The 22,320-nt window shown below is 45.7% G+C and overlaps 1 protein-coding gene and 1 non-coding gene across 2 annotated transcripts; one reads left to right on the top strand and one right to left on the bottom strand.

The window, feature by feature from the left end:
* The first annotated feature begins 5,526 nt into the window (after positions 1-5,526).
* On the top strand, positions 5,527-19,457 carry LOC140898136 (L-amino-acid oxidase-like). Its single transcript, XM_073311582.1, has 7 exons — positions 5,527-5,554; positions 5,957-6,180; positions 9,425-9,531; positions 12,321-12,522; positions 16,126-16,179; positions 17,789-17,922; positions 18,644-19,457. The coding sequence occupies exons 1-7, from the start codon at positions 5,527-5,529 to the stop codon at positions 19,455-19,457; spliced, it is 1,563 nt and encodes a 520-aa protein (XP_073167683.1).
* Positions 8,510-8,581, bottom strand: TRNAD-GUC (transfer RNA aspartic acid (anticodon GUC)). Its single transcript has one exon. It is a non-coding gene; the product is annotated as a tRNA-Asp (tRNA).
* Positions 19,458-22,320: the final 2,863 nt, after the last annotated feature.

Below are 22,320 nucleotides of genomic sequence, written 5' to 3' on the forward strand. Positions count from 1 at the left end.
GTGAAAGTTCTGTTTGTTTCACCTTGATGAAAACCTCTGCTCCTTGGTTCACTCTACTTCCCTGTAAGCTAACCACCCTCCCCTCCTCCCTTCAATCACCGCTTGCAGAGGCAATTAAGTCATTGTTGCTTCACATTCATGCATTCTTTATTCATTCATCACACAAATAGGGGGATAACTGCCAAGGTAACCTGGGAGGGGTGGGGGAGGAGGGAAAGAAAATGCCACACAGCACTTTAAGCACAGCACTTTAAAAGTTTACAACTTTAAAATTTATTGAATGACAGCCTTCTTTTTTTTGGGCAATCCTCTGGGTGGAGTGGCTGGTTGGCCGGAGGCCCCCCCACCGCGTTCTTGGGCGTCTGGGTGTGGAGGCTATGGAACTTGGGGAGGAGGACGGTTGGTTACAGAGGGGCAGCAGTGGCAGTCCGTGCTCCAGCTGCCTTTGCTGCAGCTCACCCATACACTGGAGCATACTGGTTTGGTCCTTCAGCAGCCTCAGCATTGAATCATGCCTCCTCTCATCACGCTGCCGCCACATTTGAGCTTCAGCCCTGTCTTCAGCCCGCCACTTACTCTCTTCAGCCCGCCACCTCTCCTCCCGGTCATTTTGTGCTTTCCTGCACTCTGACATTATTTGCCTCCACGCATTCGTCTGTGCTCTGTCAGTGTGGGAGGACAGCATGAGCTCGGAGAACATTTCATCGCGAGTGCGTTTTTTTTCTTTCTAAGCTTCACTAGCCTCTGGGAAGGAGAAGATCCTGTGATCATTGAAACACATGCAGCTGGTGGAGAAAAAAAAAGGGACAGCGGTATTTAAAAAGACACATTTTATAAAACAGTGGCTACACTCTTTCAGGGTAAACCTTGCTGTTAACATTACATACATAGCACATGTGCTTTCGTTACAAGGTCGCATTTTGCCTCCTCCCACTGCGTGACTACCCCCTCAACCTTCCCCCCTCCCTGTGGCTAACAGCGGGGAACATTTCTGTTTAGCCACAGGCAAACAGCCCAGCAGGAATGGGCTCCTCTGAGTGTCCCCTGAAGAAAAGCACTCTATTTCAACCAGGTGACCATGAATTAGATCTCACTCTCCTGAGGATAACACAGAGAGATAAAGAACGGATGTTGTTTGAATGCCAGCAAACATACACTGCAATGCTTTGTTCTACAATGATTCCCGAGTACGTGTTACTGGCCTGGAGTGGTAAAGTGTCCTACCATGAAGGACGCAATAAGGCTGCCCTCCCCAGAAACCTTTTGCAAAGGCTTTAGGACTACATCTAGGAGAACCGCAAATGCCAGGGCAAAGTAATCCTTTCACATGCTTGCTTTTAAACCATGTATAGTATTTTAAAAGGTACACTCACCAGAGGTCCCTTCTCCGCCTGCTGGGTCCAGGAGGCAGCCTTGGGTGGGTTCGGGGGGTACTGGCTCCCGGTCTAGGGTGAGAAACAGTTCCTGGCTGTCGGGAAAACCGGTTTCTCCGCTTGCTTGCTGTGAGCTATCTACAACCTCCTCCTCATCATCATCTTCTTCGTCCCCAAAACCTGCTTCCGTATTGCCTCCATCTCCATTGAAGGAGTCAAACAACACGGCTGGGGTAGTGGTGGCTGAACCCCCTAAAATGGCATGCAGCTCATCATAGAAGCGGCATGTTTGGGGCTCTGACCCAGAGCGGCTGTTCGCCTCTCTGGTTTTCTGGTAGGCTTGCCTCAGCTCCTTCAGTTTCACGCGGCACTGCTTCGGGTCCCTGTTATGGCCTCTGTCCTTCATGCCCTGGGAGATTTTCACAAAGGTTTTGGCATTTCGAAAACTGGAACGGAGTTCTGATAGCACGGATTCCTCTCCCCAAACAGCGATCAGATCCCGTACCTCCCGTTCGGTCCATGCTGGAGCTCTTTTGCGATTCTGGGACTCCATCATAGTCACCTGTGCTGATGAGCTCTGCATGGTCACCTGCAGCTTGCCACACTGGCCAAACAGGAAATGAGATTCAAAAGTTCGCGGTTCTTTTCCTGTCTACCCGGCCAGTGCATCTGAGTTGAGAGTGCTGTCCAGAGCGGTCATAATGGAGCACTCTGGGATAGCTCCCGGAGGCCAATACCATCGAATTCTGTCCACAGTACCCCAAATTCGAGCCAGCAACGTCGATTTAAGCGCTAATCCACTTGTCAGGGGTGGAGTAAGGAAATCGATTTTAAGAGCCCTTTAAGTCGAAATAAAGGGCTTCATTGTGTGGACAGGTGCAGGTTTACATCGATTTAACGCTGCTAAATTCGACCTAACGTCCTAGTGTAGACCAGGGCTAAGCCAAAGTAAATGGCTTCATTGTATGGATGGGTACAGGATTAAATCGATCTAATGCTGCTAAATTCGACCTAAACTTGTAGTGTAGACCAGGGCTCCGTCCTGCCTTGAGTGCAGGGGACTGGACTAAAAGCCCTCTCACGGTCCCTTCCAATCCTACACGTCTATGATTCCTCCAGGAGCTCTGTGCAGTGTAGAGTGTTCCACACCCTTCTCAACACAGCTGTAGTTTTCAGGAACTGACCCTGGAGCATGGAACTCATGTGTTGCGTAGGACCTTTTCTGACCCAGGATGAATTCCACCCTAAATTGTTCTCATGCCCCCAGATGAGCTTTGGAAGTGATTATCCTTCCTAACTTGTTGCTAGATGTACCCTTTGCAAATTAATCTCTGTTTGGCATGTAGCTCCATGGAAATTAACCTACAGAGAGTATTTCCTGTTCTGTAGTTTAATTGCAAAAACAGCGGGTGTGGCACTCCTATCTCCAGCCCACGCATCCCTTTGGAAATCTTAGAACATGCAAAAGATGTAGATAATTACAGAGGAAGAAGAACATAGTAATTATTGAGAGCATCAATGCCTTCAATTTACACCTTCCTGGTTTCACCTATGAAAATGCATTACATAAACATGTTTCTGGTTGTGGTGATCAAAAGCAATTTCTGATTTCAAAAGATGGGATGGGTGTTGCACTCAGGTTACTTTCAGAGATTCTGAAATATATGGCTTTTGCCTCAGATAGAGTTGGGAATTTAAAGGGCAGACAATACTGGATTTTAGGGGAAAAATAGTGTCTTATTCTTCCATACCAGGAAAAATGACACTTTGTACTTTTAAAATTATTTTTCATTTCTCCAGAAAGGTTCTTGGAATTTGGATTTCTCCCCCCAACCTACAAGGCTTTGTTTACAGTACAGTTACTACCATGTTGGTAACAAAGTTAGAATACATTTATTCCCAGATCTGTTTGTACACAGGTCCATTTTGTACTAGAAATGGGACCCAAACTATGTCCTCAAACTTGAAACATAGGCCTCCATATCATTAGAGGCTTAGTTTTTGGGCTGAGTCAAAGCTTGGATTGAGTGTAGCTTGGTCAGGTGTGTGAGAAAAAGTAGCTTTTTGCCTCCATGATCTGGGGGCTCTCTGTCTGCCAGACCGGTCACTGGTGAAAATTAAAGGAGGCTCAGAGATGCTCTACTTTGTCAAAGAAAACATAGAACAGTAGGGCTGAAGGGGATCTCAAGAGGTTATCTAGTCCATCCTCCTGTGCTGAGGCAAGAACAAATAAACCTAGACCATCCCTGACAGGTGTTTGTCTAACTTGTTCTTAAAAACCTCCAATGATGGAGATTCCACATAGATAACCTGTTCCAGTGCTTAACTATCCCTACAGTTACACATTTTCCCCAAATATCTAAGCTAAATCTCAGTTGCTGCAAATTAAGCTAATTACTTCTTGTCCTTCCCTTGGTGGAGGTGGAGAACAATGGCCATCATCCCCTTGATAACAATCTTTTACATATTTGAAGATGGTTATCATGTCCCCCTTCAGCCTTCTGTTCTCCAGACTAAAGATGCCCAATTCCTTCAACCTTTCCTCTTAGCTAGTCAACCAGTGGAATTCCTTGCCAGAGGATGTTGTGAAGGCCAAGACTATAACAGGGTTCAAAAAAGAACTAGATAAGTTCATGGAGGATAGGTCCATCAATGGCTATTAGCCAGGATGGACAGGGATGATGTCCCTAGCCTCTATTTGCCAGGATCTGGGAATGGGCGACAAGGGATGGATCACTTGATGATTGCCCTGTTCTGTTCATTCCCTCTGGGGCACCTGGCACTGGCCACTGTCGGAAGACAGGATACTGGGCTAGATGTACCTTTGGTCTGACCCAGTCTGACCATTCTTATGTTCTTAGCTCATGTTTCCTAAACCTCTTATCATCGTTATTGCTCTCCTTTGGACTGTAGTACCTCAGACTGGACACAGTATTCCAGATGAGGCCACAGAGCCAAGTAGAGCAGAGGAGTTGCCTCCCTTGTCACAGATATAACACTCCAGTTAATGACATTTGCCTTTTTATAACAGCACCACATTCTTAAAGTTACCCCCCTTTTTACCAAGCAATGCATTAGCATGGGAAGGAAGGGTGGTGTGGGTGCTGCTAAGGTTGCTCTGAACCATACAATAGAATTTAGATGGTTAAATTGATCTTTTAAAGCTCTAAATGGATTGTGAATTGATTATGTGATGAACCATGTGGTTCTCCTTCTGACACTTCCAGAGTTGTGCTCAACAGAAGAGGCAGCACCTTCACATTCAATGAGGGGAGAATCATGGAAAAAACAAAAAATTATCTTGACTAATGGAAAGAAACAACATAACTGAGTTTTTGAATGACATAAAGCAGACTCTGGTTAGGTCCCTCAATTCAGCTCATGAGTCCAAATCTTGAAGACCTCATTCAGAGTCACATTTTCCACAATAAGAAAAGGAGTACTTGTGGCACCTTAGAGACTAACCAATTTATTTGAGCATAAGCTTTCGTGAGCTACAGCTCACTTCATCAGATGCATACTGTGGAAAGTGTAGAAGATCTTTTTATACATACAAAGCATGAAAAAATACCTCCCCCCACCCCACTCTCCTGCTGGTAATAGCTTATTTAAAGTGATCACTCTCCTTACAATGTGTATGATAATCAAGTTGGGCCATTTCCAGCATAAATCCAGGTTTTCTCACCCCCCCACACAAACCCACTCTCCTGTTGGTAATGCTTATCTAAAGTGACCACTCTCCTTACAATGTGTATGATAATCAAGGTGGGCCATTTCCAGCACAAATCCAGGGTTTAACAAGAACATCTGGTGGGGGGGGGGGCAGGAAAAAACAAGGGGAAATAGGTTATCTTGCATAATGACTTAGCCACTCCCAGTCTCTATTCAAGCCTAAGTTAATTGTATCCAATTTGCAAATGAATTCCAATTCAGCAGTCTCTCGCTGGAGTCTGGATTTGAAGTTTTTCTGTTGTAATATCACAACTTTCATGTCTGTAATCGCGTGACCAGAGAGATTGAAGTGTTCTCCGGCTGGTTTATGAATGTTATAATTCTTGACATCTGATTTGTATCCATTTATTCTTTTACGTAGAGACTGTTAGTCTCTAAGGTGCCACAAGTACTCCTTTTCTTTTTGCAAATACAGACTAACATGGCTGTTACTCTGAAAATTGTCCACAGTACAAGATTTTCTCCTGCACCATTCCCTCGGAGAATGGCCAGCCCCCAGATTGTTATATCCCTGTGGTACACACAGATCTAAGTGTATCTGAGAGGGTGGGGCCGGGACCCTTCATGGTAGATTGTGGTTTGAATAGTCCATGTGATATTTTACAGTTTACAAGACAACTGTGAGCATCTGAGTATTCTCTTCGCTGCTTTCAGTTTATATGCACACTGCATTTGATCATAATAAAATTCCTTGTTTGTTAATATAGCTGAGCTCCACAGCTGAGACTCTTAGCCTCTCCCTAGAGCTCAGATGGATCATATCAGTGACATTATTGAGCTCTGTGGTCTAAGAGAATGAGTTTAATTCACCATTTGTATCATCTGTTTTCTTTCCATCTCTTTCTCTCTAGTACTCCTCCAGACCTTCCTCCTGGTGCTAGTCCCAAGTTTACAGATTCTCCCTGGCATAGAGACGAAGTGGGAAGAATGCTTCATTGACCCAGACTATGAAGAACTGGTGGCTATTGCCAGAAATGGTCTGGAAAACGGGTGTCGTTCAAAGAAGGTGGTGATCGTTGGGGCAGGAATCAGTGGACTCACAGCTGCCAAACTGTTGAAAGATGCTGGTTGTAAGGTAATTCCACGGGCGGCATGTAATGGAGGCTGTGGGAGGCTAAGACTCCCCAAACCTCGCATCACTGGGCGGGGGGGATGGGACGGGATGGGCAGTGGTAGATTCCCACATGGGTCCACAGGGCCCATGCCCAGGGGCCCCCAAACAATTTAGGGCCCCTGGAAAAATTTCCCCCACCACGACCCCAGGGCTGGAGAGGCTCTTGCTCCCCGCTGCGGCACAAGTTTTTTTGGTCTCAGGGTCACAGTGGGGGTGGGGGGGAAAGGAACGAGTGGCTGTGGGCCCTTGGGGGGGAGGTGCAGAGTGGGGGTGGGGCTGCAGGGGAAGGTGCAGTCCTGGCTGGGGCTGAGAGCTTGACCCTGGCTGGGGCCGAGCTCTCAGCTGCCCCCTGGCTGTTGGTGGGAGAGGCTGAGCTTTCAGCCCCCTGCCCTGGCCAGGGCCACAGGGGCAAGGGGGTGGGGTGGGGGCTGAAAGCAGTGACTGGGAGAGTGGCCTCAACCAGAAAAGGTGGGGCAGGGGGCCAGCCTCCCCAAGGGGAAGCTTCACCCACTGCTCACGGGTAATTCTATTAACTGAGAGGAGCCAGAGACAGGCCAGGGGGTCAGTGCTCCCTTGAAATGGTCTTATTACTTCTTTTTCATAGAATAGACAATGCTGAAGAATAAAACAAGGTGAACTTAAGTAAACTAACTGTGAAAGGAAGGAAGCAAGAAAGCATAGTGCAGTATATTATTATTGCCATTTCCAGGAAAACAAAGTTAATTAACTTAAAGTTAAGGCTGCCACAGTATTAATAATATTACCATAAGAAAACTTAAATACCAAAAATGTTGCAGTTAAAAAAATCCCAATCGCTACATTTAATGGAAGTGGTGATTAGTTAAGGGAATATTCTCAAAGGTTCATGTCTTTCTAACAAAATTCTATACATGTGAAAATTCATATTAACTATCTCACAACAACCTTAACTTTGACCTTTGCTCTTTTTCTTTGTTTTGTTTTATATTGTTTTTCCATTGAAGGTGCTACTCTCTTGGCTTGCCTGTGGGCCTTGAGAAAGACTGGAATCCATTATCCCTACCCATAGCCCATATATCCGCTACTCCCCCTCTCAGTATCACCCAAGAAATACAGCCCCCAGAGCTGCAAAGTCAACAGAGATCGCTTGGGCACTTATATTAGAAGGGCTTAGTTGTTGCATTAAAGACTCTCTCACTGAAAACCGATTTTCTGTAATACATGGGAAAGGATAACATCTTCCATATTAGAATCTGTTTCTTGAGATTCCCAATTCAGGAATATATCTCTATTCAGGAAGAATGGTTGAGTACATTCTTAACTTTAAGCACATCTTTCAGTCCCATGGAATCATAGAATCATAGAATCATAGAATATCAGGGTTGGAAGGGACCCCAGAAGGTCATCTAGTCCAACCCCCTGCTCAAAGCAGGACCAATTCCCAGTTAAATAATCCCAGCCAGGGCTTTGTCAAGCCTGACCTTAAAAACCTCTAAGGAAGGAGATTCTACCACCTCCCTAGGTAACGCATTCCAGTGTTTCACCACCCTCTTAGTGAAAAAGTTTTTCCTAATATCCAATCTAAACCTCCCCCACTGCAACTTGAGACCATTACTCCTCGTTCTGTCATCTGCTACCATTGAGAACAGTCTAGAGCCATCCTCTTTGGAACCCCCTTTCAGGTAGTTGAAAGCAGCTATCAAATCCCCTCTCATTCTTCTCTTCTGAAGGCTAAACAATCCCAGCTCCCTCAGCCTCTCCTCATAAGTCATGTGTTCCAGTCCCCTAATCATTTTTGTTGCCCTTCGCTGGACTCTCTCCAATTTATCCACATCCTTCTTGTAGTGTGGGGCCCAAAACTGGACACAGTACTCCAGATGAGGCCTCACCAATGTCGAATAGAGGGGAACGATCACGTCCCTCGATCTGCTCGCTATGCCCCTACTTATACATCCCAAAATGCCATTGGCCTTCTTGGCAACAAGGGCACACTGCTGACTCATATCCAGCTTCTCGTCCACTGTCACCCCTAGGTCCTTTTCCGCAGAACTGCTGCCTAGCCATTCGGTCCCTAGTCTGTAGCTGTGCATTGGGTTCTTCCGTCCTAAGTGCAGGACCCTGCACTTATCCTTATTGAACCTCATCAGATTCCTTTTGGCCCAATCTTCCAATTGGTCTTGGTCCTTCTGTATCCTATCCCTCCCCTCCAGCGTATCTACCACTCCTCCCAGTTTAGTATCATCCGCAAATTTGCTGAGAGTGCAACCCACACCATCCTCCAGATCATTTATGAAGATAAAAGGACTTTTTCCTCCCCGTTGGGGAATCGAACCCCGGTCTCCCGCGTGACAGGCGGGGATACTCACCACTATACTAACAAGGAAGTGATCATGGAGTTCAGATTCATCTTAAGGACATGTTTACATGGGTTCCCAAATCAAGGACAGAGCGTGTCCATAAATTGACCAAAATTACTTTTATAAAATAAGCGTGTTCCTTGTGTGGTGACCGTTTGCAATAGAAATGACAAACAAACAAATAAAAATCTATCGTTATCGTTCAAGAGAGAAATATACAGTAGAGGTTTTCAAACTTTTCGTATTTGTGACCCCTTTCGCACATCAAGACTCTGAGTGTGAGCTCCCCCTTATAAATAAAAAATGGGGGGTTAATTTAATTTAATGGGACTTGGGGCTGTCGGCCCCACAGAGCTGACAGCTTGCAACCTCCATGTAACCATCTTGCGACCCCCTGAGGCAGCTAGTGACCTGGCCATTGGGGGAGGCTACCCCCAGCCCCTCCCCTTCTGTCCAAGGCCCTGCCCCTCTCCTTTTGTGCTGCTCCCCAGCAGGAGCCCAGAGCACCCCCACCGCAGCCCCGGGGCGACCAGGTGATGCAGCAGCACCCTCAGCCCCAAAGCATTGGACAGCGCAGTCTGAGCAATGGGCAGCCAGGTCAGCCCCAGCACCAGCTGCTCCAAGCCCCCGTGGCAGGCCAGAGAACCTCAGTCCCAGTCAGCGTGGGCTGGGGCAGAGCACTGGGAACTGCAAGAGGGGGACTGGAGGTGGATGGTGGGTGGGACCACACCAGCTGTTTGGGGAGGCACAGCCTTCCCCAGCCTATGATACCCGCTGCCAGTATGTATGACCCCCAGTTTGAGAACCACTGATACAGTCACCAGATACCGGCAAGGGATTGAAAATCATAATTTGTGTTTTGTTCCCAGGTTCTCATTCTGGAAGCCAGTCACCGCTTGGGAGGACGCATCGTGACCCACAGAGAACAAGATTGGTATGTGGAGTTGGGAGCCATGCGGTTGCCAGCACATCACAGGTAGTATTCTGTTATCCCTCCTCAGCCACCAATCTTGTTCAGAATAGGGGAAGCCCTATTTTTAAAACATTTTATGATAATTCCTGAGGGTGGCGGGACTCATTAAAGGCTCAAATTTGAATAGGTTAAAATGCCCCTTTACTCCATGACATCAAGTTGTCAGTCTGTGTGCAGAGGGGAAAGAAATCTCCATGGAGTTGTCACTTTTCCTGCATAGGTGGGCTGAGAGTAGGTGGTCAGAAGTCGCTCAACCAGCCTAAAAGACACAGGGTTTAGGGCTGGCCCAGATTAATTCTCCACCCCATCCCCGCAGCAAATGGGGAACTGGATATTAGAGTCATAATTAGGTCCCAGGTATGTTCTTGGACTATGCAACTACACCACAATGGAGAGGTAAAGTGAAGTTACGACTGGGAGCATGTATCAGTAAATGAAGGGCAAAACTCCACCTAGAACACTTCAGTCAGCAAAACAACACCAGTTTATAATCCAGGAAATCAACAGTTAAGGTTGAGCTTACAAAACCCCCCACATATTGGAAGGTTTGGACCTTATCATATAAGATACCAAGCTGCCACTGCTCTGGCCCCATGGAAAGCCCAGAATTGCCACCTTCCAGCCATGATTCCTTTCATACCTTCTTTGTAAAATGTGCTATTTTTGTATTATGGATTTTTTCAAAGGGCTTTCTGAATATTTATTAGTTGGAGCTAGTCAGGGTTTCAGACTGTCGGGGACTCAAGACCGACCAGCTGGTAACCACGTAGGTCCAATTTTCTGGGCCCATATTGCTTATTGAAAGAAATGGGACTCAGGATAAGTTTTATAATTAAACAGCAAAAAACTTGTGAACACAGCATTGACGTTGCCCTGTGATTGCTCTTGCCCTCCCAAAACATTGAGTTCTGCCAAACTCAAACCATCTGGAAACCAGAAAATATTCAAAGTAAATGCCCACGGAAACGTAACTCAGCCCTGATAGAGCTGGCAATACTTACTGGGCAGTACCTACACACGCCAGCTGCATTCACTGTGTTAGGTGGAGCTGTATTGTAATGGTGGAGGAATATGTTGGAGCAGGTTGGAAAAGCGGTGATTGCGACCTGAGGAGCAGGCCCATCCTTAGGTAGATGCAGAATAAGCAGCTGCGGAGGGCACCACAAAATTTGGGGCACCAAATTGCCTCAAATTTTATGGACCCCTTCCTCCAAACCCCCTCCCCCAAGTGACATGGCTGAGGCAGGGGGAGGGGAGCAGGCTGGGCCCAGGTTGTTCTGCTTCCTGCTCCCAGTGCCAGGCCCCCCGCTAATCCCCTGGGCCGCTCTCGGCTTGTGAGGCCCCACAAAGCGGCCCCCCACAGCTCCTGCCTCTGCGGCCCCACTGGCCTTGAGTGCAACCCAGACCCTCTGCCGAGGTGGGGGCGGGGGGCAGGGTGGGGAAACAGGTGCTCGGGCTTCTTTGGGCACCATAATTGGTAGGGACGGCCCTGCTGAGGAGGCCTGGGGATTCGTTTCAGGAGCATCATAGAGCTGTGGTTGTGATACGAGGAGATCTGGTTCTGAATCCGCCCATGTGTATTATCAGAGGAAAGAGGTGTATATGCACCTTGAAGTTCCAGACCACCTTTGAATGTTTCAAAAGGTCACGTAGCAGCTCCTGTCCCATGGGGCTGGCTGGGCTCACCTCCCTGCTCCAGACACTGCAACCTCTGGGATCCCAGTGCCACTCAGGTTTGGCCCATCTGTCATGATGACGGGAGTCTGGTTAGGCCAAATCTGAGTGAATGGCCCTGAAACCCCATGAGCCAGGTCACAACTCCACTTACACAAACATGTTTTGACATTTCCGAAGAGACATGGTTCGGCATTTTTCATCCCAGTTTGGGATGGAAATAATGTCAAAATCTGTTATTTTGACATTTCCCACAGAATAAAATGTCCATTTGTCCAATCAGCTCTCTATATGAGTCTACTACTACCTTTAGACAGCTCCATCTGGTTCTTTAGCTCAAGTACTAGTGGGGTTTTGTTTTAAATCCACAGGACCCTAAATTCAATCTGTGCATCTATACTAACCAGGAGCATTGTTAAAGGTGCATCTGTATCACCAGGCTGTTTGTTTGTTTGTTTCCTGTTACGAATGTTAGGAATGGGCAGCTTTTGCTATCATGTCTCTCGTAATAACCAAGGAAAAGTCTGATTTTACAATTAGTAGAAGTAATGCTTGCTCATCGGTTATCCTGGAAGTCGATGGTACTGTTCAGGGAGCAGACAATGCTGGGAGAGAAGGTCTAAATTTCTCAAGCAAAATGTAGTTTTCATTGGAAAAAAATGGCATTTTTCCAAATGTAAACTGTTTTGCAAATTTTCAACATTTTTTTAGTTTTGAGCAAAATTTTTCATTTCACTAAAATTTGTATTGTAAACTTATTTACAATCGTTACTGAAATGGTTACCAACGTGTTTCATTTTCTGCAAAACAGGGTTTGCAGTAAATACACTTTTTGATATTTTATATTAAAAAACTTATGAAAATGAGCCTGATGCGAATGATGCCAAATTGAAATAACTTCCGTATTTCAAAAGTTTTCACAATTAAAAAAAGCGACCAGCACTAGCTGCATGATTGACTTTTGGTAAAGTGTGGGTCTGGAGTCATTACACACAAATTATTTCAGTTACATAGGTAGGATCATGGCATTTATGTTAGAGGATCATACGCAATCATATAACTTTCTTTCACATTTTTGAAATTTTCTCTTTTTTCCCCCCTCTTTCCCTTTTCTTTAGGCTTGTGCGTGAATTTATTAAAAAACTGAAACTGAAACTGAACCCATTCTATAATAGTAATGACAAGGGCTGGTATTTCGTTAACAACATCAGGGCAAGAGCTGGAGAGGTAGACCGAAACCCTGATATATTGCAATACCCCGTGCTTCCCACAGAAAGAGGAAAATCTGCCAGAGAACTTTATAATCAGACACTGGATAAGGTATGTGTGTTGTGGAAAGGATTCGTGAACTGTGGGTATGTTCTCACTAAAGAGTTAACCTGGATTCTCACTTGGGTGTTGGCCCTCAAACTTAGTGGTCTTTTCAGCCCAGACTCATTGCACATTGGACCCTGAACTTTGCTTTCACTTGCACTAGTAACCCCCCTCTGTGCAGTGAAGATGGAGGATAAAACCCATGAGTGCTGATAGGCCTCCAGTGCCTTCCCACAGTTCCCCTTGGGTGGCGATGCTCAGGAGGACAAACAAGTTCCAGGGATGAAATATAAAGTGGCTTTGCCTACTGCACCACAAAGAACCATGGAACGTGCCTTTGGAAGTCCTAGCAATACACATGGGTGAATGTAGCACCATTAAGGGGACAGCCTCTTGTCTTCGCAATGTGGCAGCTCATGCCTGTGGTAGGCTAACCAGGTGCCGATTTGTTTGGTTGTTGAAAATTTGAAGTTAACTACTGTTAGAGATTTGTTCATTTGAATAGGTGGCAGCTTCTCGCTTCTGAGAGTTTCCCTAGTTTTCTTTGTCGATTTACACACACACACAAAATTGCTAAATTACAGTTGAATGCATGAGACTTAGGGTGTGTCTACACTGCAATAAAACACCAGTGTCTGCTCACTTGGGCTCATGGGTATATAAAATTGCAGTGTAAACATTTGGGCTTGGGCTGCCCAAAATCTACACTGCAATTTTATAGCCCTGCAGCCTGAACTCCATGAGCCCGAGTGAACTGAGACGGGCCAGTTGCCGGTGTTTTATAGCAGTGTAGAAATACTCTTAAATGACAGATTTTCAAAGGTATTTACTGTCTAAAGAATGCAGAGAGGCACCTGTGGCTAGATTCACAAAGGGACATAGATGCCACCAGAGTGATACAGTGAGAATGACTCTGTAGTCTAGTGCAGTGGTTCTCAACCAGGGGTATGTGGAGGGTGACCAGATGTCTCTATTTTATAGAAACAGCCCTGATATTTGGAGCTTCGTCTTATACAGGTGCCTGTTACCCCCACCCCCTGTCCCAATTTTTCACACTTGCTATCTGGTCACCCTAGGTACATGTACTCATGGGGGTAAGCAGAGGTCTTCCAGAGGGTACATCAACTCATCTAGATATTTGCCTAGTTTTACAACAGGCTACATAAAAAGCACTAGTGAAGACAGAACAAACTAAAATTTCATACAGACTATGACTTGTTTATACAGCTCTATGTACTGCACACTGAAATGTAAGTGTAATATTTATATTCCAGTTGATTTATTTTATAATTATAGGGTAAAAATAAGAAAGTCAGCAATTTTTCAGTAATAGCATACTGTGACACTTTTGCATTTTTAGGCCTGATTTTGTAAGCAAGTTGTTTTCAAGTGAGGTGAAACTTGGGGGTATGCAAGACAAATCAGCCTCCTGCAAGGGGTACCATCAGGGTTGCTGGGACAATTTGCTGGGACCTCATGAGGTCCCTTCCAACCCTGATATTCTATGATTCTATGAATTTGTATAGTGGGGGTGCTGAGAGCCATTGAACCAAACTGTAAACCCTCTATATAATGGAAACCACTTCAAGCCAGGGGGTGCAGCAGCACCCACAGCACGTGTGGGTGCAGTAGTCTGGAAAGGTTAAGAGCCACTGATCTAGTGGGTAGGACATTCATGTGGGAGACCCAGAATCCAATCCCCCTGCTCCACTGATTATTTATACAAACTGGAACAGCTTTAACAGGAGAAACTAAGGGAGGCCCCCATGAGACGCTCATGATAGGAAAAAAACCTAGTCTAACACTCACGGGGGAGGTGCGAGACTCTTCCTTATCAGCTAGAGGGGGAACTTGAGCCGGTGGTCTCCCACATTGTGGAAATCCACTAACCACTGGGGTACAAGCTATGAGGGCAGTGCTGCTGCTCCTTGCTAGAAATGCTGTGGGTGGGAAGAGCTCACGGCTTAGAATCCCAAGCAGAGATAGGTGCTGAACTCCCTAAAATGGGGAGGAGGAGGCTTAAGACACCTCACTCTCCTTGGTGTCTCCCATTGGCTGGCTTAGGTGGCTCCGTGTGCTGGCTTTTGTGGATTCCATTCTTCAGCGGTTAGACCGCGGTATTCGGTGTAGAGAGCTTGAGCGCATGACTCAGGCATTGTGTTCCCGCAGTTTTCCAGACAGCAGAAAGTTAGGCATTGTGATGCTGAGTATTGCAATACCTAAGTCCCATTGTGAATCTAGCCCATAATATTCAATGAGATTTAGGCCCTTAGGTGCTTTGGAAATCCATGTAGCTGCCTACCTGCATCTTTAGATGTCTAAATACCTTTGAAAATCTGGCCCTTAAGTACCTAAGTCACTTCTGGAAAGGAGAGTTAGGCCCTGTCATAAATATAAAGGGAAGGGTAAACCCCTTTGAAATCCCTCCTGGCCAGGGGAAAGCTCCTCTCACCTGTAAAGGGTTAAGAAGCTAAAGGTAACCTCGCTGGCACCTGACCAAAATGACCAATGAGGAGACAAGATACTTTCAAAAGCTGGGAGGAGGGAGAGAAACAAAGGGTCTCTGTCTGTCTATATGCTGGTTTTCTGCCGGGGATAGACCAGGAATGGAGTCTTAGAACATTTAGTAAGTAATCTAGCTAGGTATGTATTAGATTATGATTTCTTTAAATGGCTGAGAAAAGAATTGTGCTGAATAGAATAACTATTTCTGTCTGTGTATCTTTTTTGTAACTTAAGTTTTTGCCTAGAGGGATTCTCTATGTTTTGAATCTAATTACCCTGTAAGGTATCTACCATCCTGATTTTACAGAGGTGATTTCTTTACTTCTATTTACTTCTATTTCTATTAAAAGTCTTCTTGTAAGAAAACTGAATGCTTTTTCATTGTTCTTAGATCCAAGGGTTTGGGTCTGTGGTCACCTATGCAAATTGGTGAGGCTTTTTATCCAACATTTCCCAGGAAAGGGGGGTGCAAGTGTTGGGAGGATTGTTCATTGTTCTTAAGATCCAAGGATCTGGGTCTGTAGTCACCTAGGCAAATTGGTGAGGCTTTTTACCAAACCTTGTCCAGGAAGTGGGGTGCAAGGTTTTGGGAAGTATTTTGGGGGGAAAGACGTTTCCAAACAGCTCTTCTCCAGTAACCAGTATTTGTTTGGTGGTGGTAGTGGCCAATCCAAGGACAAAGGGTGGAATATTTTGTACCTTGGGGAAGTTTTGACCTAAGCTGGTAAATATAAGCTTAGGAGGTTTTTCATGCAGGTCCCCACATCTGTACCCTAGCGTTCAGAGTGGGGAAGGAACCTTGACAGGCCCTATAGTCACTTTTGAAAATTTTACATTTAGTCTATATATTTTTGTTGTTTAGACTGTCTCAGTGAAAGCAGTTCAGTCAGCTGGGGAACTGTAGGAGCCGAAAACAAGAGCACTATTAAAAAGATTTTGTTAACAGCTCTTTCACCTGGACAGTCATGTCATGTCCTGCCCCCTTTGTGCCTATGCCCTAGGATACGGCCTATAAGTACATTGTCACATACAGGGAAAATAATAAACTTTAAAGGTAAAGCCATCAGCATGAAACAAATGACTGTTTTCTTGTTTGCTCCCCAGGTGACCACAGACTGCAGTGCTCTGAAAGAGAAATATGACTCCTTTTCCACCAAGGTAATTGAAGCTGGCATTCCAGTATCTTTAAATCTAAAGGTGCCAATTTTCTAAATCTTTAATCACGTTAGCCAATGTAACTCCTCGTGGGATAGATCTTGCCAGGTGCACACAGTCCATGGTAGGAGATAATGCATCAGAACCCTCCTAAAGATCTATGGCCCGGCAGAGTTGACACGCTCACTTCATGGGCCTTCCTGGGACACCTCCTATTTCCCCCTTGGGTCTTCCTGGCTCTGCTTTCTGGCAGGAGGAGGGCAGAGATGTGGACCCATGTTATCTCTGCTTCTCCCTAACCAAAACTCCAACCCATAGAAAGTGAGCAGTCTCGGTGCTCCCATACTCCCAGTGTGTGTGTCATGAAGACACGACCCTATTCCAGTCCTGTGCAACCAACTTGGCATCTCTTCTTCCCACCCCAACTCACTGTGTGATGTCCGGCTATGAGGACTTGGCTATCCTTGCAAGTTACAGCACAATAAAGGAGCCCTGGGCACACTAGCTCACTACCCGTCCACACTGGCAAGGCATGTAGAGCACTCTGACTCCGTGGCTACAGCGCTGCTGGTACTCCAAGATATTTGCTGCACCCTCGCTGGAGTACCGCAGCACCAGTGTGAACGAGGTGTTGCTTTACTGCGCTCTGATCAGCCTCTGGAAACATCCCATAATCCCCTTAAGTCAAGTGGCCACTCTTGTCATTGTTTGGAATCAGCTGTAGGAATGCGGAAATGCCCTTTGAAAGCTCCATTTCTGGCAGCCGGCTGCTTATCTGCTCCAAGACAAAGCAACCATTACTGTGAAATGCTGTGTGTGTGAGAGAGAGGTGTGGGGGGAGGGGGGTCTACTGCTGTCTGAACTTACAAGACAGCAAGCTGACATGCTCTCAGACCGCCCAAAACCCACTCTCTCTCCCCCCCCCCACATACACACAACACACTCCCTGTCACACTCTCCCCTCCCACCTGCCACTTGCATGCAGGGATAGCTGCCCACAATGCACCGCTCCCAATGCCGCTGCAAGTGCCACAAATGTGGCCATACCAGTGAGCTTGAAGCTGTCAGTGTGGACAGACTGCAGCGCTTTCCCTACTGTGCTCTCTGAAGGCTGATTTAACTCAAAGTGCTCTACATCTGCAAGTGTAGCCATGGCTTGAATCTTCGTCCACAGTTATTTCAATGAGATAACCTTCCTCTGTGGCCCTGCCCATCATTATTTTCACCCCACAGGAGATTTGGTCTGGATCATGGTTCTTTAATCAAATACAATGATATCTTGGTAGGGACACTTTGGGTGAAATCCTGGCCCCATTGAAATCAATGGCAAAGCTCTGATTGACTTCACTCGGGTCAGGCTTTAGCCCAGTGACTCAAAAGGGATGAGGGATCGGGTCTTGAATGTGAGCATCAGCCTTACTTCCAATGATTGGTAATGAGGAAGAAGACAAATCACACTGGAGGGTAGTGAATGGGTCTGACACCTCCCCTGCCTCATGGATGTTGAATAATTCCTGTGTTCATTTGAAATGAAATATCCCTTTGACTGTCATTTCTCAATGGGGATATAATATGCATGTGCCTTCCACCGTCTCTGCTCTTCCCCACCCAGGAGTATTTGATTAAAGAAGGAAATTTAAGTAGAGGAGCCATTGATATGATTGGTGACGTGATGAATGAAGATGGTCTATTCCACTTGTCATTTCTTTACTCTGTTATGGTCTTTTCCACCTTCTCTGAGAAGAGGTGAGTAGAAAAGTATCTTTATTTACTTGCTTTGTAAGAGGAAGCACAATATGTCTATGGTAGGACCTGTCTAGGTATCCATCCATTATTCAATACATCCATTTGTCTGTCAACCTCCTACTATCTCATCCATTTGTCATCCCGTCTAGCAGTACAGCTGGCTGCCTTCTCTGAAGTAGGCACTAATGGTCTGAATTGTCATAGAGGGTAGGTGTTCATTACTATAGAGCTATAGCCATGAAAGGCTGGGGACACTTTCACAGGAGATGAGCTGGGCGTTACTGAAAGTGTCCACAGCTACTAACTGTATGAGTTCTGATGGAATTCAATAATTAACTCCATAGTGCGAGTATGGTTTATAGGCATATTGGACCGTAGCTGTGTCGTATTTCAGGAAGCCCTTGGTCAAATGATCCCAAATCGTGGTTCACTAATTCCACCCAGCACCCCCATGAGGCACACCTAATTCCAAGGCAGTCTGAGAACCATGAGGATTTTAGAGTGTTTAGAAGAGTTAAGCTTTAAACTGAGAGTTGGCCTTAAGCTTAATTACTGCAGACCTACCATTCCGCTCTAATAAAACACTTGTACAGTCACTGGGGGCTAGATTCTCTCTCCCATTATGCAAGCTCTGCTTATTACTCCTGTGACATTCTCTCAGATAACTGTGGTCAGAGGGTGTAACTGTTTGACTATCATCTTTTCCCCACCTTTCTTTCAGTTTCGATGAGATCACGGGGGGATTCGATCAGCTTCCGCAGGCTTTCTACCAGGATATTCACGGGGGCGTTATATTTAACTCCCCGGTAGTGAAGATACTACAAGATGATGACCAAGTGAAAGTGTTTTACCGCAGGCCACACACCTCATTCCCCTTATCTGTGACGGCCGACTATGTCCTTGTCACGGCCACAGCAAAAGCCACACGGCTCATTAAATTTTCTCCACCTCTTTCTGCTGAAAAGACCCGTGCCCTGCGTGCTATTCACTACGCAAGAGCCACTAAGATTTTTTTGATCTGTTCTGAAAAATTTTGGGAGAAGGATGGAATCTATAACGGGAGGTCAATCACTGATCGCCCCTCCAGAGTCATCTACTACCCCGGCCACAATTTCCCCAGTGGGGCGGGGGCGATCCTGGCTTCCTACACCTGGGTGGATGATGCTGAATTCTTCGTTCCCCTCGATGACGAAAAGTGTGTTGATGTGGTGATGGAGGACCTGGCAGAAATCCACCAGGTGCCCAAGAATTATATCCGGAAGGTTTGCAATAAACACGTGATCAAGAAATGGGGCCTGGACAAATATTCAATGGGAGGATATGTTTCATTCACCCCGTACCAGTTTGTTGACTACTCCAAGGCTTTGTTTCAGAATGAAGGGAGGGTCCATTTTTCAGGAGAACACACAGCCCAGCCTCACGCCTGGATCGAAACTTCTATGAAATCTGCTGTGAGAGCAGCCAGGAACATCCATGGTGCTATCAATGCATTGCCTGGGCGACAGCAGAAGAAGCTGAAAGACAATGAATTGTAATTAATAGTAATAATAATTATAATAAGGGTGATTGGGGACGCATCAGTACTGACTGAGGAATTAGAAATTGCACCGCAAATCACCAGGCATCACTGGATTGTGACTTTATGTGCAGCCCTGAAGTGGGGGTGCATAAGATTCCTGCACCAGGAATAGACTGCTACACTCACACTGCTGTACTGCCTCAGTCACTGTGCTCGGCCACCAGAAGGTGAAACCCAGGTTGTGCCCAGTCCCCTAACTCCCCCATGCTCCAGGAAGGCAGTTTGTGAGCAAGTAGCCTCAGTTACTCCTAGGTGTCCTACTCCAAGGTCTGGGTAGCCCATGTAGGAGTGTAAAGGGGGTTTCTACTCCCTCCGATTTCCCTGATCAGGCACATAATCTGAATCACATTCTAACCTCCTGGCTAGGTTGCATGGAAACTGTGGTTGTTCTGCCTCCCGCTTCTGGAGCTAGCCACAATTCCAGCACCCTTGCAGATCCTATCAACCACTCTGGCACTCCCCAAGGTGCAGAAGTGAATGGCTGCACAGAACAGTCTTCATCTCCAAATGGGTGGAGGGCGTTGAAGATCTCTGAGAAAAAAATTGTCTTGTAAAGCTCCTCTTGAGATGGGATAGATAGGTCTGCCTCAAAGACACAGGTCTGCCTCAAAGACACAGGTCTTCAGGTCTGTGCCTCAAAGACACAATCTGTCCATCGGTGATATGCGGTGCATAGCAGGAAGCCATTTAGCTCATCCTGAGCCTTGATTACAGTTGTGGTCATTCCATGGTCTACTTGGATGGAAGCTGGTGTGATGTATATAGATGTTGACTATTCCTTGGATAGATTGTTAATAACTACATGCCATTGTAGTTTGCAAGGGTAAAATCCAAATCCATTTTCCTCTCAATGACACAGGAAATTTTGCACACACCTCTGTTTACCCCAAAATCATGCCTCGCCACTTCTAACTCTAGCTAGAAAATTAAAACTATAGGAGAATATCAATCCACATCCCAAGGTATGAATCGCATTGTCTAAGGAATCCCCCAAATTTGAAATTGCTAGCTGAAGCATCCTCCTGGAAGATTGAAAAATAAGGGTAAAACCCTTATTTCCTAAACAGAGTGGCCCGTTGCATCCACTGATTGAATCAAGTCCCAGATATCTGAGTGGAAACTGCATGACTGAACTAACTAGAGAAAACAAAACAAAAAACAAAAACCCTTGCTGTTCATCCCCAAGAAACCGAAGGATGAAGGTCTTGATACCCCCAGAATATGAACCACCTGCCTTTCACCACAAATTAAACCCAAAAAACTTGTACTCATGTCTGCCTTATGAATCTGATATACCATCTCTCTACATGTGCCTAATCTGTTTTATTCCTCCAATAGTATGTCTCTTATTTTGTTGTAAACCCCAAGAGAAGGTGAAATGAAATGTATCAAATATAATCAAAGAATGTAAAAAACTTGTCTATGAATTGTATGGAAGAAGAAAAAAAGCAAACAGTGAAAGCTGTAAATACTTAATATGTATAGCTTTCGACTATTAAGAGGAATTACTTAAAAGGGGAAATTCTAATTAATAATGGGGGCTAATAGAGAAATACAATCTCTGAAATGAATAAAACCTAAAAAAATTATCTGACAAGAAAAAAATCCAATAAGTGCCATGAATGCTTTCTTCTGGCTATGGAAGGAAGTAGCAGAGAAACTGGAGGAGCAGGAATGTGAGAGAACAATGGTAAGTTTAATATAAAAATAAGACGATAACCATTCTCCAAAGACTGCAGGAAAGGGTATGAAACATGAGACCATTGAGTGGAACGTCTGAGTTCCTGAATACACCAAAGAGCTGCTCATCCCCAAAAATGTGACTGGATAATTCAGACAAGCCAGTGTGAACAACCTCTCTCCTCGTCTCACAGTTACCAGGACTAAGAGGAAGTGGCAAGAGACTGTATTTCTCTTTGCTTTATTAAATATAAGTACCTGTAAAGTTAGCTGCACTGAGTCTGTGCTCGCGAACTACCCCGAGAAGAACTGAATTTTAGGATTTTGATTGAATAATGCTAGATGCTGGTTTATTCTTTACATGTCCAAACTGGTGGGCTGAATGGAAATCTCAAAGAATAACTTTTAGGTAGGGTAGGTCAGCACAGAGTTCTATCAGAAAATGCTGGTTCAAAGGAACCAAGATGTTCTGTAGCATAAGCGCTGGCTTCCTCATTTGCCTGGAGGTGCTTGACCACCACTCTCCAGACTCCACCCTTGCCCCACCTCTTCCCACCCCATTCTACCCCCTCCCCTGAGCGTGCCATGCCCTTGCTCCTCCACCTCCCCCCAGTGCCTTCTGCACGCTGCTGAACACCTGATCACAGCAGAAGGGAGGTGGTGGGAGGGAGGGGGAGGAGCTGATTGGTTGGGTTGTCTGTGGGCAGGAGGCACTAGGGGGAGGGGGAGGAGCTGATCGGCAGGGCTGACATTGGGTGCTGAGCCCCAGAGCACCCACAGAGTCAGCGCCAATGTTCTGCAGGAATTTATTAATTCCATTACCATTTTCTATGACAGCAGACACATAGGTTAAAAGCTAGCTCACCAGGCAGCTAAATGGTAGGTGAGCTGTCAGGGTCTCAGGGACTCCTGGTTCTGAAGCAGCCTGTATGGCTGGCTGCGTGGGAGCCCCCTGGGCAGCCAGGAAGACCACCTATCTTTTCTGAACTCTTACAAGATTTATTATGAAATGGAAAATTCTATTCCCATGTAGGTCTACTTTTATATGATTTCTTCTGATGTTTTAAACTAGTCCCTCTCAAACTAATTAGCAGCAATTAAGCACATTCATCAAAAGCAGGAGATAAAGTGCAACTTTA

Source organism: Lepidochelys kempii, chromosome 14 (assembly GCF_965140265.1).
Source record: "Lepidochelys kempii isolate rLepKem1 chromosome 14, rLepKem1.hap2, whole genome shotgun sequence".
NCBI classification, from domain to species: Eukaryota; Metazoa; Chordata; order Testudines; family Cheloniidae; genus Lepidochelys; species Lepidochelys kempii.